General features: G+C 46.8%; 1 protein-coding gene across 11 annotated transcripts in view; it reads left to right on the top strand.

Annotated features, from left to right (window-relative positions):
• Window positions 1-259: 259 nt before the first annotated feature.
• The window catches only part of CLUAP1 (clusterin associated protein 1), a 30,606-nt gene continuing 12,840 nt past the window's right edge, over window positions 260-18,025 (top strand). For 2 of the 11 annotated variants that reach the window (XM_034670489.1, XM_034670486.1), the window contains exons 1-8: window positions 261-1,395; window positions 4,254-4,365; window positions 5,286-5,370; window positions 6,240-6,419; window positions 9,506-9,601; window positions 12,103-12,186; window positions 14,367-14,500; window positions 16,977-17,118. In XM_034670489.1, the coding sequence (XP_034526380.1) occupies window positions 1,332-1,395; window positions 4,254-4,365; window positions 5,286-5,370; window positions 6,240-6,419; window positions 9,506-9,601; window positions 12,103-12,186; window positions 14,367-14,500; window positions 16,977-17,118 (897 nt within the window). In that variant the 5' untranslated portion in view covers window positions 261-1,331. The other 9 variants (XM_034670485.1, XM_034670487.1, XM_034670483.1 and 6 more) reach the window with 9 other exon arrangements.

Here is an 18,025-nt window from a genome sequence, read left to right as displayed (position 1 = left end):
TCATTTGCTAATTACTTGCCATATGTCTTCTTTTGTGAAGTATCTTTTAATTTTTTTGTCTACTTTCTAATTGGATTGTTTTGAGTTTTGAGAGTTCATTATGTACTCTGGATACAAGTCTTCCTATCACATATGTTTTGTGAATATTTTCTTCTAGGCTGTGGGCTATCTTTTCATTTTCTTAAAAGTGTCTTGAGCAGTTTTAAATTTTGTTGAAGTCCAATTTATTTTAAAAAAATTTTTATTAAGACTTTGAGAGAGAGAGTAAGAGATTGCAAGAGTGGGGAGGAGAGGGAGAAGGAGACTCCCCGCTGAGTAAGGAGCACGTGAGGCTCCACCCCAGAGCCCCGGGATCATGACCTGAGCCAAAGGCTGAAGGTGGACGCAGAACCAACGGAACCACCCAGGCGCCCTAAAAAACCTTTTTCTTTTTTTTTTTTTTTAAAGGATCATACCTCTGGTGTATTTAGGAAATCTTGCTTAACATAGTCACAGAACATTTCTAAGCTTTCTTCTAGAAAACTTACACAGTTTTTTAAATTTTACATTTAGGAAAGGGCGGAGGTTCATTTATTTGCATATGGATTTCCAATTGTCCCAAAACCATTTGTTGAAAGACTATTCTTTCTCCACTGAAGAGCACTGCCACCCTTGTCACACCGACCAGGTGCGTGTGGCTCCAGTTCAGGACTCTGTGGTCCAAGCGTTTGTGTGTCTCTTCGCCAGGGGAGAGCGGAAGGCGGCCAGCGGGTGGCAGTCCCTCCTCTGGGCCCGTCCTTCCGGGTCGCCACACTTCATTCCCCCCCACGCCCTTCTCGGTCGCCAGCCTCTCACCGTGGCTACGGGACAGGGAGGACTCCTAGGCGAGCGCCCAGCTGAGCAGGCCACGTCTCGCGCGCAGCTCTGCCCCCGCAGCCACGCTCTCCCTCCAAGGGCTCACGACCACGTCCCCGCCCCAAGAGCCTCGGTTGCCAAGATAGCTGCGGGCGACCGAAGATCTCGGGCCGATTTCTGGCCTGTCCTGCAGCCCGAGAGAGCGGCGCATGCGCGGTCGCCGCCCCGCGGTCAGCCTGGGTCTTCGCTTCCCAGGTCCCCGGCTTCCCCTCTTCATGCCTTTTCCGTTTCTTGGGAGCCTAGGTCGCCGGCGAAGCCAGCGAGTTTACCCATCTCAGGGAGAAACGTGCTGGGCACAGGACCCAGGAGGGAGACCCGGCTTTGTGACATTATCGTACATTCCAGGGAGCTGAGGAAGAAATGAGAAGCAGTACGTAGAGCGCCTACCACAGCGTCAGGCACATAGCAGGTGCTCAGAATGTGTCCGCCAGTGCCAGATGTATGTTTGCAAAGTATGTGAAGAGGACCCAGATGCCGTGCCGCTCGCAGCCCCTCGGCATGGTTAGGCTCCTTTGGCGTACCCCGGACACCCCAGGCTGCTCGCTCCTGAGCGTGCGCACGCGCACGACCGGTCCGCTTCGCCTCCCGTGCTGTTTGGCCCCCGCCGCGCGCCGTCGAGGGCTCCGTGCGTTGCCATAGAGCCCGTCTGCGCTGAGGGGCGAGCGGCCCAGACGCCGGGCTGCAGGGGATCAAGAGCACCATGTCTTTCCGCGACCTCCGCAGTAAGACGGCCCTGCCCGTTGTCCCCTGCGGGTCCACGGCCCGAGTACCCCCGCTCGGGCCCTTGCGGCTCCGGGGCGTCCCTGGCCGCTGCCGCCCCACAGGCTGAGCGCCCCCGCCCCTTGTCAGCCCTCCGACCTGGCGGGAGGTGCTGTGTGTGCCCCTGGCCACGTGTGGTTAGGCGGCTGAAGAGCCGAAGTGTTAATTTTGTCTAATTTTAGGTGATCTGTATGGCCACATGGGGCTGCTTGCTACCGTGTTGTTAAACGCTGAGACCGCTTTCGAGTTGGGTTAGTGTAAGAGCTCAGAGAAACGAACAAAACCGAGGAGCGACTGCTGAAGGATAATTGCGGGTGGCTTTTTTTTTAGTTTTTACGGTCCGCCAGGGAGTTCCTCTTGTATGGGTGTGCGTCGTTTCATTGACTCCTCTGAACTACTGCGTGTTCTGTGTTTAGAGAGCAGGAACCGGGCAGGGAGGCCAGGGAACTCCGTCCAAGGACCCAGGCAGTGAGAGCTGGCGCTGGGGTTTGAATTCGGTTTATCTGACTTCCAAAGCCTGGGTCCTCCCTAAAGGGGTTGTCGAGGAGAGGGGAACCCAAGGGCCTTTGCTAGGAGAGTGGGGACGTGGAATGGAGATAAACGAATTAGTTTCTACTGTGGGGGCACCTGTTAACACACCAGGCGTTTTACATTCAATATCTGATTTTCGTCGCTTTTACTGTGAGGTGGGCAGTGTGATCCCTGCATGAAATACTTGGAGGCACAGAGAGGTCAAGTAACTTGCTTTAGGTCACGCAGCTAGAACTGGGTGGAAAGCATGGTTGGAGCCGTGGGACTGTGAGTCAAAATCCTTTGCTTATTATGAGCTTCATTTTGCACATCTGAAGCTGTTTGGCTAACCGGCACCTCCTGCATAGATGTAGCACGTGATTGCCAATTTGGTGTGATCCCGGCGTGTCTTTACTGCCAGTTTTCTAACAAATTGCAGGACGTTTCACCATTAACGATTACTCCTTTCAATTAGGAATCGTCTTTTTCTGCCATGTAAATATAGGGAAAGAGGCATCACATTTTATTGACACACCTAGTAGCACCATAGTGTGAATTATGCTCTCTGGGATTTGAAGGTTCTTGGTGACTGTGTTGTAGAGACAAGTCTCTCCTCCTCAGTGTTCTGCTAGGGGACACTAAATGCAGTTGTGCTGGAAGGAGGGTGTAAGAAAGGGATTTCTGAACGTTTTGACCTTAAATGAATGCCATACATTTGTGCAGTTTATGGTAAGAATCGTAGTCAAATTGTCCCCATTTTGCAGAATTAACACAACTTGACTACTGCTTAATGGGAAGAAGTATTTAGGCAATGCCTGGCTGTGTGGTGCTAAGACTGCCGCTTTATTGACCATCAGTTTATTCACATTTCCCAAAAAACAGTGACAGGGCCCTCTGTGCCCTTGCTCCTTTCTTTGCTCATACTTTCTGTTGCATGGTGAGATACAACCTAACCTCCAGTGCCCAGGTAGCTTTTCCGTGAATGTTGTTGAGATGTTTTAAACCTTGAGGAAGAGCAAGGACAGGCATTATATATAGCCAGAAGCGCACTGAACGTAGATCTTGGCATGTTGTGGAAATGCAAAACGTGTTTCTTGTGTTCATTTTCCCATTTTTCTTAAAGCTTAGTGACCACAACCTCCGGTTTCAGCAAGTATTAGTATTATTGTTTCTTGTTCTGTTTTATAAGAAAATCTAAATATTGCTGTATGGTTCATCTGGTCTCTTTAAGATTTCTTTAAATACAATGCAATTAACATTTAAAATTTGTGTTATTAAGGTCCTATATGCTCACTAAAAAAGATAAGATGGGGTGCCTGGGTGGCTCAGTTGGTTAAGCGTCGGCCTTCTGCTCAGGTCACGATCCCAGGGTCCTGTTCAACCGGGAGCCTGCTTCTCCCTCTGCCCCTCCCCCTGCTCTCTCGATCTCTTTAAAAAAAAGATTAAAAAAGAAAACTCCAGAATAACTCAGGTGAACTACCACCGTCACCCCTAAGCATAACCATCGTTAACACTGAACATGTATTTTTTTTAAGATTGATTTATTTGAGAGAGAGAGAGCACGCACCCGTGCTTGTACGTGAGGGGGCCTGGGTGGAGAGAGAGGCAGAGAAGCAGACTCCCTGCTGAGTGTGGAGCCCATGCAGGGCTTGATCCCGTGACCCTGAGATCCCTGAACCAAGATCAAGAGCCAGAATCTCAACCGACTGAGCCACCCAGGAGTTCCAACGTATTTTTTCTTTATGACATTTTATAAAACCAGGTATTTCTCATTTTGAGTGGAAAAGAGAAAGATATCCAAGAGGGAAATGCCATACCAAAGAGAAAAATTCTATTCACAGCCAATCCCTAAACCCAATTGTAATCTACATCTTCCCCCTTTTCCTCCCATTGAACTTAAATGTTTTTCAGGAAGATTATTTATTGTAACGTTCATCCCCTTTTTACTTTCCCTCTTAGAGACTTGATCAATAATCCCTAAAACTGTCAATACGTTGGGAATAAAAAGGTAAAGCAAGGAAAGTATCTAAGTGAGTAAGTAGTTGCTCTTTGATGGGGAACTGACTGAACTGTATTTTACCTTTGGACAGATTTTACAGAGATGATGAGAGCCTTGGGATACCCTCGCCATATCTCTATGGAAAATTTCCGCACACCGAATTTTGGACTTGTGTCTGAAGTGCTGCTTTGGCTTGTGAAACGGTTAGAAATGTACTTTATTAAGGTCTAAGAATGAAAGTTATATTTTATTCAATAGCCACCTATTGAAACTGGATACTGTGGTGAAGCAAAAGGAAGAATTCAATAAATTTTGAGTTTGACAGACTCATTTGTAACCTTTTCAAAATCAGTTGAGTATAGAGAGTGCTGTGGGAGAAGGGAATATACCAGACAATGGTAAAAGGAGATTTCTCAGTTAGAAGCTGACACTGGGCACTGGTCCAAGCTCCTCTTCATGCTCTCACTTTTGTCAGGGAGTGACCGGGATCTCTTCATACACTCTAATGACTATACTGAAGTAGAAATCATTTAGATTCAGATTTCATTTTCTGCGAAAAATTAATATGATTCAGGGTTGGCGAACTTTTCTAAGGAGATCCTAAATATTTTAGGTGCTGCAGGCTACATAAGATCTTTGTTGCATATTGTTCCATGTGTTTTGTTTGTGATAATCCTTTAAAAATATAAAACCCCTTTTTAGCATGCAGACTGTACAGGAAGAGACCAAGAGCCACAGTCTGCTGATCCCTGGTAGGTCATCAGAAACTCGAAGAACTCCAGTAACTCTGCTGCTTCTCAGGCTAACCCTGGGTCAAGGTTAGCCGTGGGTCAAGGGCTGCCAGCCAGAGTGATAGTTCTAATTATTTTAGTTAAGCTTTGAGGTCTGAGATAGATTTAATTTTGTAAACTGAGCCCCAAATTTGATTTTTGAAATCACTTAAATCTGTTCTTAGGTGAGGATTTACACCCTTGGGTGCATTTTATGCTGCTTTTTTAGTCTCTTAATCTTCTTACCTTAGCCAGGGACTCAGAGAGCTTGCTGTTAGAGCCTCTCAGCTGCCTATTTTCTCTTTTGTGGACTTTGAATTTATTAACTTGTTTTCTCTCTCTCTCTCTGAAAGATACGAACCTCAGACCGACATCCCTTCTGATGTTGAGACTGAACAAGACCGCGTTTTCTTCGTTAAGGCCATTGCCCAGTTCCTGGTTAGTTGACAGTTATTTGCTGGAGTTGGAATATTAAGTACATGACAGATGAGTCCCGGCTGGGGCTGCTTTCACGTTTCTAAGCCCATCCAGTCACCAGCTTCCTGTGGAGGCATCTCTCCAGCACAGGTTTTTGGGGTTTTGTTTTTAATTCATTAGTTGTTAAGAATTCTATTTAGTTAGTTTAGATTAGGTAATACACATCATGTTTCAAAATTTTTTCTTAATTATGAAACGGTGTAGAGTAAAATGACTTTTTATCCTGTCTGCCATTGACCCAGTTCATCCCGTTTCATCCTCCAGAGTTTCTTTCCACGTAGACGAGGAAACACAGTATACATGCCCTTCCCTTCCTTTTACACAAATGGCAGCGTACGGTACAGCACTGCTTAGAATCAGGCTTTCTTCACTCAGTGGTACATTTTGGAGAACTTTCCAAATACATACCCAGTTTCCTCACTCTGTCTTATACCTGAGTGGTATCGTTTTCGTGAGTATACCATGATTTATGTAATTTACATATACATAGGTGTTTAGATTGTTTGTGACTTCTGCTCTTTGGAATTGTGCTGTAGTGAATAACCTGGACATGTCATTTTGTGACAGTATCCCTAGGATACGTTCTTAGGAGTGGAATTGCTGTGTCAAAGATGGGTGGATTTGTGATTTTATTGTCATTTACCAAATAGCTCTCCGTCAAGATTGTATCAGTTTACACACCCACTTGCAATGCTTGAGTCACTTGGAAGTTTGACTCAGTACAGTCAGGTTATTAAAGAGAGATTTTTCAAATTTACCTACATAGGATTCGATTTAGATTTTACATGGAAAGGGCCTTACACTATTTTTTTTTTTCGGTCTGAAAATAGGCCACCAAGGCACATATAAAACTGAATACCAAGAAGCTTTATCAGGCAGATGGGTATGCGGTGAAAGAGCTCTTGAAGATCACCTCTGTCCTTTATAACGCCATGAAGACCAAAGGGATGGAGGACTCAAAGATAGGAGAGGAGGACGTCAGCAAATTCAAGTTTGATCTGGGCTCAAAGGTAAGGGCAGTGAAAGGCTCCCAGTGTGGGATAGTATATTTCTTTCTTTCTTTTTTTTTTTAAGATTTTATTTATTTATTCGACAGAGATAGAGACAGCCAGCGAGAGAGGGAGGGAACACAAGCAGGGGGAGTGGGAGAGGAAGAAGCAGGCTCATAGCAGAGGAGCCTGATGTGGGGCTTGATCCCATAACGCTGGGATCACTCCCTGAGCTGAAGGCAGACGCTTAACCGCTGTGCCACCCAGGTGCCCCATTAGTGTATTTATTTCTTAAACTCTGAAATGGAACATGTCACATACTCAAGTCATCACTTCTTTCCTTACTCCTTGACTGAGAGCAGTTTGTCAGTTCTGTGCTCACCAGCATTTGGATACAAACAGAAGTCACAATAAATTAATCCAGCTACTTACTGAAAGCCCACTATATGCCAGGCACAGTTCGGATGCTGGGGATACAGGCATCCCCAGCTGGGGAACAGCAAGACAGAAATCCTTTGTTAGGCTCAGTAGGGGAGTCAGACTAAACCACAAAGCAGAAGGAATGGCATGTCAGAGGTGATCAGTGTGTGGGGAATGGTAAAGCAGGGCAGGGGTAGGTATCTTTAGGAGTGAGATGGGATGGGTAACATCTTCAGCAGAGATCTGAAGGAGGGAAGGAGCAAGCCATGCATCGGAGGGGGGAAGGCATCCTCTGATAAAAGTATGCTTTGTGTGTTTGAGGAAATGGTGGGGGGGAGCATTCGAGGAGAGTGTGAGAGCTCGGAGGGGGCGCGGTGACAGACCCTGCCCTCTGGTGCCTGCACAGCCACTGTAGAGAGATTGACTTTGAGGTGGACGATCATTCCTTTTTGAGCAGAGAAGTGCATGATTCGAAACTTCGTATTAAAAGGATCCTTCTGGCTGCTGGGTTGAGATAAGACTGATGGGGGGTGAGGGTACAAGCTGACCTGTTAGAAAGCAAGAGATGACAGTGACTTTGAACAGAGCTGTTGGTGACGTCAGGTGCTCAGCTGAGATGGGAGAGAGCCGAGTTGCCAGGTATCAGAGGACTTGATGAAAGCAGCAAGCCAAAAATGAAAGTTAAGTCTTTAATCACTTACTATGATGGTTTGATCGGGGCTAAAAGCAGAGGAAGCGTCACCCCTCCCTCCTGCCATTCTGTTCCTTTTTCTCCCAGGAGGTGGCACACCCTTCAAGGGGTTGTCTCCCGAGGGAGCTCTGAACAAAAGGCTCTGGCAGTTTTATGCACCCTGAGGTGGGGGAGGACTAGGTGTGGAAGAGTGTCCTCAGGTTTTCTCCCCAGCTCCCCCACAAGGAGGCTGACGCAGAGGCACTAAGAGGACTTCAGCCCGCCATGAAGAGACCTGGGAGTGAAGGCCCCAGGGCTAGGGATGCACATAATGAAACACGAGGGGGTCAGAGGCTCTGAGTCCTTGACTGCCACTCCTTCAGAGCCTGCAGTGTCCTGCTGTGCCTCAGCCGGTGTGAGCCTGGGCACAGGTCCCCCCATCAGGCCAGCCAGGGAAAACCTTTGTGATCACCTGTGGTCCAGCCGGAGAAATCACACCTAGGTTTTTAACCAGGAGCCAGACGACTCAGTGGAAAGAAGTGGCAAGGGTTAGAACCTAATTTGAACACATACTTTGTGAGTTTGGGTGTTGGTTGAGAGAAAACAGACCATGCAAGGAAGATCCTGCAGCCACACTGTCTTCTAGAACTTTCTGTGATGATGGATGTGTTCTTTGTGCCATACTGTAGCAGCCACTAGCTATCCGAATAACCGGGTTCCAAATTTTATTTAAATTTAAATAATTTAACGTTGAAAGTCCACGTGTGGCAAGTCCACACTGTTGTAGCCATCGTAGCTCTGAAGTTTTTGGTCTGAGCACCTGCACGGGTGGAGTTGCCTTTACTGAAGTAGAGAGGAGAGTGGGGAGCAGGCCTGGCGCAAAAGGCGGGGAGTTTGGGTTGGAACACGTTCAGTATGACATGTCCGGCCTCAGGTCATAGAAAGTGTTACAGCCACAAGCTTAGGAGGGAGTGTGAGTAGAGAAGAGTTCAGGGGACTGAACTCTGATGGCCTCCAGGGCTGGGAAGCCGGGGAGATGATGAGCCTCCTGCAAAGGAAATGGGACGTTTGCTGCTATGAGGTGGTTTGGGGCGGGGGAGCTGGAGCTGGAGGGAGTGGAACCCTGGAGGACTAAGGAAAGGGGAAGAAAGTCAGCAGCTGTGAATGCAGAGGGAGACCTGCTGCTGGTGGTTTGGAAATGAAAGAGAGGTGGGAATTGGAGAGAGGAAGAGTGAACAGAGCAAGGAAATGTTTGGGTTCTCTGGAAAAGTTACCATATGCAAGGAAGTGGGGGTGACCTGCGAATCCTAAGAAAGCAGCTTGTGCTCAGGGCTAGAGGCTGGCCTCTTCGCAGCATAGCTGCCACCCTCGTGGGAGCGGGCACTACCATGGGGCTGCGTGCAGGCTAACTCAAGGGAGCCTCAGCAGCCCTGCGCCGTGCCGTCCAGGGGCGGAGAGCCAGGGGGCAGCAGGGTTCTGCAGTAGCAAATGTGTCTCTCAGGTGCCCCTCTGGTCACCCTGCTACTGTCAGGGTCCTCTGTTGTGACCTTGTCCAAATAGGAAGCCTGTCACCTTCACCCTCCTACAGTTAGTTCCTGGTTAAAGATTATAGTCGACTTGAGATTTGGATTTTCAGAGACACCCAGATGTCCTGGGAGTGCTCCTCCCCAGGATGTAGATATGTGTCTTGTGGGAAACATGTTCAGTAGTCCGGTATCCCGATGGGAGGCAGGAATTGATATAAACTGGTTGTTTCTTTTTTAATTTTTTAAAAAAGATTTTATTTATTTGAGAGAGAGAGAGAGCGCATGAGCAGTGGGGAAGAGCAGAGGGAGAGGGAGAAGCAGACTCCCCGCTGAGCAGGGAGCCCGATGAGGGACTGGATCCTGACATCGGGACCTGAGCCGAAGGCAGACGCTTACCCGGCTGAGCCACCCAGGTGCCCCAAACTGGTTGTTTCTGAATGTCTGTTAAAGAGCTATCACTGAGGTTTCTGTTTTTGATATTTTCCCTCCAGATTGCAGACTTGAAAGCAGCCAGGCAGCTTGCTTCTGAAATCACCTCCAGAGGAGCATCTCTGCATGAGCTGCTGGGCAAGGAGGTAGAGTTGAGGGTGAGCCGTGTTCAGATGCCTAAATACTTCCTCAGCTAAGCATTTTTCAAGGTTTTCTTTCCAATTTTGCTTTTCCCTGGCCTTCTCATTTCATCACACTGTACCTGATTAAATGAGATAATGTGCAGGGAGGTAATAGCGTTAGCTGCTCTTCCTGCTTTTAGTGGCCGCTGGTCTGTTTTTAATAGCTTTGACTTCTAGTTCAGGAATGGTAGTTATGTAGCATGTTGCTGGAACTTTCCTCCTTGTGCCCATGGCAGACTTTCCTGGTCATGGTGTTTTTCCTGGAGAACTTAACATTCCTGTCTACAGAGTGCTTTTCTGAGCCCATGGTTCCCAAACCTTTCTCCTGCGTGGAATCCTGTGGGGACCTGTAAAAACTACTGAAACCTGGCTTCCATGCCGGTGTCATTGGCTTGGAGTGGACCTGGGCATTGGGAGTTATAAGTCTTTGGTGATTCTAATGTGCAGCAGAGTTGGGCAGCCCATGACCTAGGCAGCCACTACCCCTCAGTTGAAGTTGATGTCACCATTAAAATTTATTGGCAGTCCTTGTTCTGGTCAATGCCAACCGAGAAGAATGCTTCATCTACTATGTTTACCAAGCTGTTTAATAAGAGTATGGGTCCTAAGACCCCTGTAGAGCTCCTGTAGTCCTTGTAAGTCACCTGATGTCTCAGCTGTCCCCGTACAAGTGAATCAGAATGTCTGGGGGTGAAAGCCAGTCATCCGGCCTTTTTTTTCCCCCCTGAGATTTATTTATTTGAGAGAGAGGGAGGGAGAGGGAGGGAGGGAGAGATGCACGAACAGGAGGGGCAGAGGCAGAGGGAGAGGGAGAGAGAATCTCAAGCAGACTCTGCACTGAGTGAAGAGCCCAATGTGAGGTTAGATTTTGCAATCTTGAGACCATGACCTGAGCTGAAAGCAGGAGTTGGTCGCTTAACTAACTGTGCCTCCAAGGTGCCCTCCAGTCATCCAGCTTTTAAAGATCTCCAAGTGATTCCAATGTGCAGCAGAGTTTGGGACCCACTGGTTTAAGAAGAAATGGAGTATTGTTTAATTCTTACCTGTAAGGATTAATGCATTTGAAGTATACATGCTCACCTCTAGTGTTTTTAAGTTAAAGGCATTGGATTAATTTTATTCCAGTCAGGTATGTCAGCCATGACCTCTTTCTCACTGCCTGGCCTGTGTTCTGGCATCACTGCTTTGGTGTAATGGTATTTTTTCCTCTGGCTTTTCATTTCTGCCCCGGGAGCAGACTGGAAGCCGGGGACTGGGGTGCCAGCTCACCATCATGATACGTTAGTCTAGTGGTTGCCACCTGGTGACGGGGAGCTGAAAAGGAACAAAACTGCCACTCCTATCTAATAGCTAATTTAGATAACTAACAAGTCAGCTCCAGGCTTTCAGTGTTTTCTCTTCATAGTTGTGCGCTTGTGTTTAGCAGACTTAGAGACAGACCTGTTAAGAGCTAGTTACTTGATAATTCCCACGGATCTGTGGCTTCATTGTGAGACTTCAACCAGGATTCCACTGGGGACTCTTGGCACCATCCTGTAATGGACTGAAATAACCAGTGGCCAAAGTGTTGCCATTGGGGCCATGAGTATGGGGCTTCTCATATTCTGTATACAGCTGTGATCTGAGGAAGATCCCCTAACCATACACTCAACAACCATTCCTGGAGGACTAGCACCAACCACAGAGAGGCAAGGCACCATGCTCTGGGACCTTGAGTTCATAATCCCTGCCCTCCATAGTTTTCCATCCGTGCGGGAGCTGAGGGGTACCGTGGAATAAAGGAAGCCCAAGATAGAGTTTGGGAAAGTGCTGCAGGAACCTCATAACTGCATTGGTGTTGAAATCCCATGTCTCAGAATTTCCTAGCACTGGTATGATAGGCACAGAAGCCTCCCTTGATTGGTTGGTGGTTTGTGGTTAATGCTTGGGGCAGGGCCAAGGCGACTCCTCTCATTGAGTGCAGTTGGCAGTGACAGGCAACTTAGAGGAAATTAATCATAGGAAAGATCATAGAAGCTGGCAGGGGATTCAGACAGCAGGTTGAGCTGCCCTTGGTTTGGGGTTCACCTGAACGAATATAGGTAGAGAAGCAAATTTGGGAGAAAAAATGATGGGTGTAAGCTCAGTTTTGCCCCTGGTGTTGTGGGGATGTGGGGCCTGTAGCTGGGGAAGGCCCAGGGCACTGGACGGAGGCCAGGTTGGAGGTAGAATTACCAACTGAGGCCTGGCTGGCTCATTTGGTGGAGTATCTGACTCTTGATCTCAGGGTTGTGAGTTCAGGCCCTGTGTTGGGTGTAGAAAGTACTTAAAGAAACAGACGTTTGGAAGAGGTGCTAGAAGAAGTGGTTTTGCATCAGAGATGCACCCTGTAATGGAACTTTAGAGAACTAGTCTCTAAGCCATATCCAGATCTGGGATTGGTTTTGAGAATTCCTTTTCCAAAAGTACATGTAATTTCGTTTCATTGTTTCTCATAGAAACTGAGAACAGAAGCAATTGCCAGACCTCTGGAAATCAGTGAGACTGAAAAGGTGATGAGAATTGCAATAAAAGATATTTTGGTAAGATTATTTGCTTTTATTTAATGTTTTTATGCCTGGGACTTGAAAATACTGATTTATTCCCTGCCTTCTTAAGACAGAACAACCCTCAGCCTAGTGACAGAGAAGGGGTATGATTGTGGGAAATGGAAAATGCAGAGGACATTCTAGGGTACCTAGGTTACTTCTGTTTTTTTCCCCTTGTTACAAATGTGAACAACTTCTCCATAAAAATTGTTCAGTTTTAGTAATTTAATAATTTGCTTAAATTCTTCAATAATTTTCATAAGTAATGCTCTATTTAATGGACTCTTCACACCTTAACCACTTCCTCACTGCTGGGCATTTAAGTAATTTTCAAGTTTTCCTTTTTTTTTTTTTTTTTGGTGCTGAAACCTGGGCACGGAGATTTCGCTCTCTCTCTTTCTTTTTTTAAAGATACATTTATTTCAGAGCATGTGAGCTGGGGGAGGGACAGAAGAGAGGGAGAGAGAATCTCAAGCAGACTCCCTGCTGAGTGCAGAGCCCAACGCTGGGCTTGATTCCACGACCCCGAGATCATGGCCTAAGCCAAACCAAGAGTCAGGCGCTTAACCGACTGAGCCACCCAGGCATCCCACTGATATTTCATATTTGAGGAGCACATACTTTTAAAAAATTGCTTGTATTTTTGAAGTCAGATAAATTCACTAGGTTTAATCTGACTGATTCAGAGAAATAGTTGCCATCAGTGTGAGTTGTTCAGAAACTCACCTTGTCTTCCTGTGAGAGTGAACTCATGTCTCTTGTGGGATTTTTAAAGCACTTAGAGCAAATAGTGATATGATTATTTTCACGATAACATCTTGGAAATGATTAGTGTACTTAGTTGAAAAAAATTCAACCATAAATAATGAAAGTGGTTGCTTCCAAGTATACACTGTCTTTGACGGTAGCAGAGAGCGTCTGGCGTCCTTCGATGACTTCTTTATGGACCCATAGCATCTCAGAGACCTGCAGGTTGACGGTCACTGAGCCTTTGTGGGGCATGACACATTGTGCCAAAGTACTGGTGGGGAACCCATGTTGGGCATCAGGAGCTTAAGGCAGAGTCAGAACATGAGAACTTGGAAGGCAGTCACACACTCAGCTGGCTGCATTCCAGACACTGTTCCTAACGGCAGATCGCACTGAGCCACAGGCCCAACCTGGCCAGCTTTCCAGACAAGATGAGTCTGAAGACCGTGTATTCATTCTGATTATCCTTTGTCAGATGAACTTGCTCTTGTGACACAACAGGGAGGCCTGTGGGTTTTGTCTGTGATCTCTCCTCCCCTTCACTTTCTTTCTCTGCCCCTGCTGCCCATGCTCCCTCCAAAAGCTAGGCCACGGGGCGCCTGGATGGCTCAGTTGGTTAGGCATCTGCCTTTGGCTTGGGTTGTGATCCCGGGGTCCTGGGATCAAGTCCCACGTTGGGCTCCCTGCTCAGCAGGGAGTCTGCTTCTCCCTCTGCCCCTCCCCTCTGCTCGTCCTCTCTCACTCTCTCTCTCTCTCAAAATAAATAAAATATTTAAAAAAAAAAAACCAAGAAAAAAAAAGAAAAACAAAAGCTAGGGCCACTGAGGGAGCCGCTTTCTTGCTGATGTCGCGTAGTGGTTTCTCTGCTTGAGTCTGTAGTTGAGATGTACTTGCCAGTGGGAGGGAAGAGGAGCCTCCTCCCTCAGTCCCGGCAGGCAGTGGTTGAGGCCGGGACCACCTCATGTTTCTTTTTGTCGCCTCCTAAATAAAGCCATACTTGTGGGTGTGTGTGTTCTGTGAGGCAGGTATTCGTAATGGGGAGAGCGAGCTTAACATGCGAATAAAGGCACACGGACAGTCGACAGTGGTACGGAAGCCGTGTGAGCAAGTGAGCCGCGCCAGAGGTCGGCCCTGCTCCCCTCAGCTCAAGACACTGTTCTTTCCATCTTCATTTGTTCTCCTGGGCACAAACACCCTCTTGTGGAAAAAGGATGATCATTTTTTCTAGGCCTGTGTGACCTCCGGTCTGGAAATAGTTCGCTGTCGGAGTGATGGCTTGGGGGAGGGTTTGCTCTCTGTGTTTACTTTGCTTTTATGTAGCATGATGTCGCTGTGCCTGAGGCGCTGTGGAATTCCTCTCTTCCAGGAGTCAGGTGGGGGTTCCTCACTGGCACATCGTCTCATTCATTTCCTGTTCAATGCAGGCGCAGGTGCAGAAGACTAAAGATCTGCTCAATAACGTGGCCTCTGACGAAGCTAATCTAGAAGCCAAAATCGAGAAGAGGAAATTGGAACTGGAAAGAAATCAGAAGCGGCTCCAGACTCTGCAGAGTGTCAGGTAGAGATCAGCACCCGAGGTGTGGACGGGAGTTGTCCTCAGAAGTTTAAGCAGGGTGAGGACGTGTGGTCAGTGGCGGCAGCCCCTCAGGCATAAGGCCATCTGGACAGAGTGTGAGGGCCACGCACACTCTAACAAGCTCTCTGCCAAATTCATTGTCTTTGCTGCTTGCAGTATGCCTGGGAAACTGCTTAGTTCTGAAACCTGCTTCTCCCTCCGAACCTCCTTCCGGCTTTTACAGCTTCTTGGAATGCAGGGCAGAGTAGGTGAATCTAGATGGTGCAAGTTATGCCAGGCTCGAGGTGGAAACAGAAGCATACTCCCATTTCTTGGTTTGAGTAGATTTTAGACCTTTATAATTCTTCACCAGTAATTCATCTTTTTTTTGACTTTCCCTCTCAAAGTACTTTTTTCCAGGGAATATGAATGGATAGTGGTGGTGCACAATGCCTTCCTGGTCTTTGGAGCCTTTCAAGTGGGTTCCTCACATTTTCTTGGAGTCTTTCTCTCTCTCGTTTTGCACCCTCCTTCTCTTGCTCCATCTCTTTGTATTCTTTCTCCTGCACCTACTCTTCTTTTTCATTCTCCCTTTATTTTTCTCTCTTCATCCATCTGTGTAGCTGCTGCATCTGTCTGACTGTTGTGCTTTTTGGAGGTACTGGTGACTGGGCCACACCCTGGCTACTGTCCTGGTATCTGTGGGAAGGCAGCCCCTTGGACATGAGTAACCCAGGGAGCACCAGCCGCAGGCAATCCCATGCCCCTTCCACCTTTGGAATGTGGGCCATCTGATACCTGTGTCTCTTTAAAAAATTCTGGCCCTTGGGCATAAATTCATTTTCGTTAAGACTCATGGCCTTTCAATAGAAAAGCTTCTGTGTTTTGCTCTAGGCCAAAGATTATTTATTATTTTTTAGTGTATCCATCTATATTTTTAAAAGAAGAGAGTTTCTCTTTAAGATCAAAAATAAGGGAAAAGAATAGACTCAGTAAACCAGTTGACAGGTTTTTGTGTTATGGTTTTGATTTTAGATTTTATATTGTTAAAAACTTAGCTTTTAGGGCGGCTGGGTGGCTCAGTCAGTTAAGCCTTGGACTCTTGGTTTCAGCTCAAGTCATGATCTCAGAGCAGTGAGACAGCGCCCCACATCCAGCTCCCCATTCAGCAGGAGTCTGCTTGAGGATTCTCTCTCTCCCTCGTCTTCTGTCCCTCCCTGTGCGCACTCTCTCTCCCTCTCTCTCAAAAAAAAAAATAATAAAGTTTTAAAAAAATTTTTTGCTTTAATTTGTAGCGACCTATGTTTCCCTTTTTTGGGGGACTGAATACATTTTGGAGCATCCAGACAGCAGAATATTGTGCTCAACTAAGATAACGCATATATTTAACTTCTTGATTTTGTGAGGTGTATATGATACATGATTACTTTTTAAGTCTTTATTAAAATCCAAGACATGTTGAGTAAGAAAAAAGACTGCAAAGCTTCATTGAAGGTAGTATACTTAATGATGCTTAAAAATACATTCCTATATGTATCCATGCATAGAAAAGTCTGGAAGGATACTTATCAAATATTAAGTGCTTATATCTGGTGTTAGGATTATGAGTAATTTTTTTAAAAATTTTATTTATTTATTTGAGAGAGTGAGCGAGAGAGAGAGCGCACGAGAGGGGGGAGGGTCAGAGGGAGAAGCAGGCTCCCCGCTAAGCAGGCAGCCTGACACGGGACTTGATACCAGGACCCTGGGGTCACGACCTGAGCCAAAGGCAGTCGCTTAACCGACTGAGCCAACCAGGCACCCCAGATTATGAGTAATTTTTACCTTAGTCTTCATACTTCTGGGATTACTTGAAATTTTTACAAAGAGCGTTTGGTTTTTTTAAAAATGTTATTTATTTGAGAGAGAGAGAGCAAGCAGGAGCCTGTGCATAAGCGGGGGGAGCGGCAGGCAGAGGCAGACAATGAAGCAGGCTTCCCGCTGAGCAGGGAGCTCAACGTGGGGCTCGATCCTAGGACCCTGGGATCATGACCCGAGCCAAAGGCAGACACTGAGCCACCCAGGCGCCCCAAGAGCTTTTGATTTAAAAAAAAAATAAGTATGTTCGTTTTGGTAGGGAGGAGAAAAGGAAAATTAATTTTAAGCAGCTACAAGAACTGTCTCCAGCTAAAAGCTTTCCACAGCAAAATGTGATGGGACCTGGAACTCAGGGTACTAGTTTCAAACTTCTGTATGTTGGTTAATCTTTCACTTTTTTTTTTTTTTTTAAATTTTATTTATTTATTCGACAGAGATAGAGACAGCCAGCGAGAGAGGGAACACAAGCAGGGGGAGTGGGAGAGGAAGAAGCAGGCTCACAGCGGAGGAGCGATGTGGGGCTCGATCCCATAACGCCGGGATCACGCCCTGAGCCGAAGGCAGACGCTTAACCGCTGTGCCACCCACACGCCCCAATCTTTCACTTTTAATTGTCTTCCAGGCCAGCCTTTATGGATGAATATGAGAAGATAGAGGAGGAGTTGCAAAAGCAGTATGACATTTATCTAGAGAAATTTCGAAATCTGGCTTATCTGGAGCAGCAGCTTGAGGACCATCATAGGATGGAGCAAGAGAGGTTTGAGGTAAGTGCTGAGCCCGTGTCTCTGCACAGACCACGCCTTCTGCTGGGTTCCTTCGTACTTGTTGACGTGTCACTTTGTAAATATCATTGTGGGAAAAAAAAATCTGTGAATGTTTTTTCTCCCCGATCAGGTCTGAGGATTGCTCATGTGATTCTTTGTTTTGCTGTTAGCATAGCCTGGACTCCACGGTCGTCAGCTCTCTGATGGGTTTGGTCAGTTAGGACTGCGGACAGGCCCGACACGTGACCAGTGTCGTTGCACAGGATTCCGCTTAGAAGGGCCTGTGCTTACTTCAGTGCCGTGCTACCACTGACCTGAAATTCTTCACAATTTTTAAGTGCATTTTAACTTACACTGAGTCCCACAGAGTAGGTAACTGGTCTTGGGTAAGGATCTAAAAACTTGCTTGGTCAGTTCACTGAAAGATTTTCAGGGGCCCTGGTTCATTGAATCATTCAAACCGGTTTATCAGAGACTGCTTTATAAAGAGGAAATGCAGTTTATTGATTATTGTGGGAAATGTATATGACCCAGAGCCAGAAATCTTACAGGCTCATCCCATCCCAGTGTTCAAGGCCATTTAGGAAAGAGTGTTTCAGGTCCCACGAGCTGATAAATATCGAATTCAGAGCAAAGGAAATTGGACCAAGTTACTATCACTTTTTGAATTGCCCTTATCCCTTGGGGATATTTCTGCTTTACCCAAGAATGGTGGCTTGGAATCTGTGTTCATGATGAAATCAGTGTACCTTTCTCACACTGTCCTTGACAGCTTTTGGGTCTGAAGGTTACACTAGCCTTCCTACAAACCTGGGTGTTTGAATGAGGTGAGGCGGTTCTGTGGTACCGGAGGCCTGGCTGGGGGTAACTGCCGCGCTCCTGTGCACGCGTTTCTCTCGGCAAGGAG

The sequence above is a fragment of the Ailuropoda melanoleuca genome, chromosome 10 (genome assembly GCF_002007445.2).
Source record: "Ailuropoda melanoleuca isolate Jingjing chromosome 10, ASM200744v2, whole genome shotgun sequence".
NCBI classification, from domain to species: Eukaryota; Metazoa; Chordata; class Mammalia; order Carnivora; family Ursidae; genus Ailuropoda; species Ailuropoda melanoleuca.
Note: the sequence above shows the minus strand (reverse complement) of the source record. Positions and strands in the feature narration are given on the sequence as shown.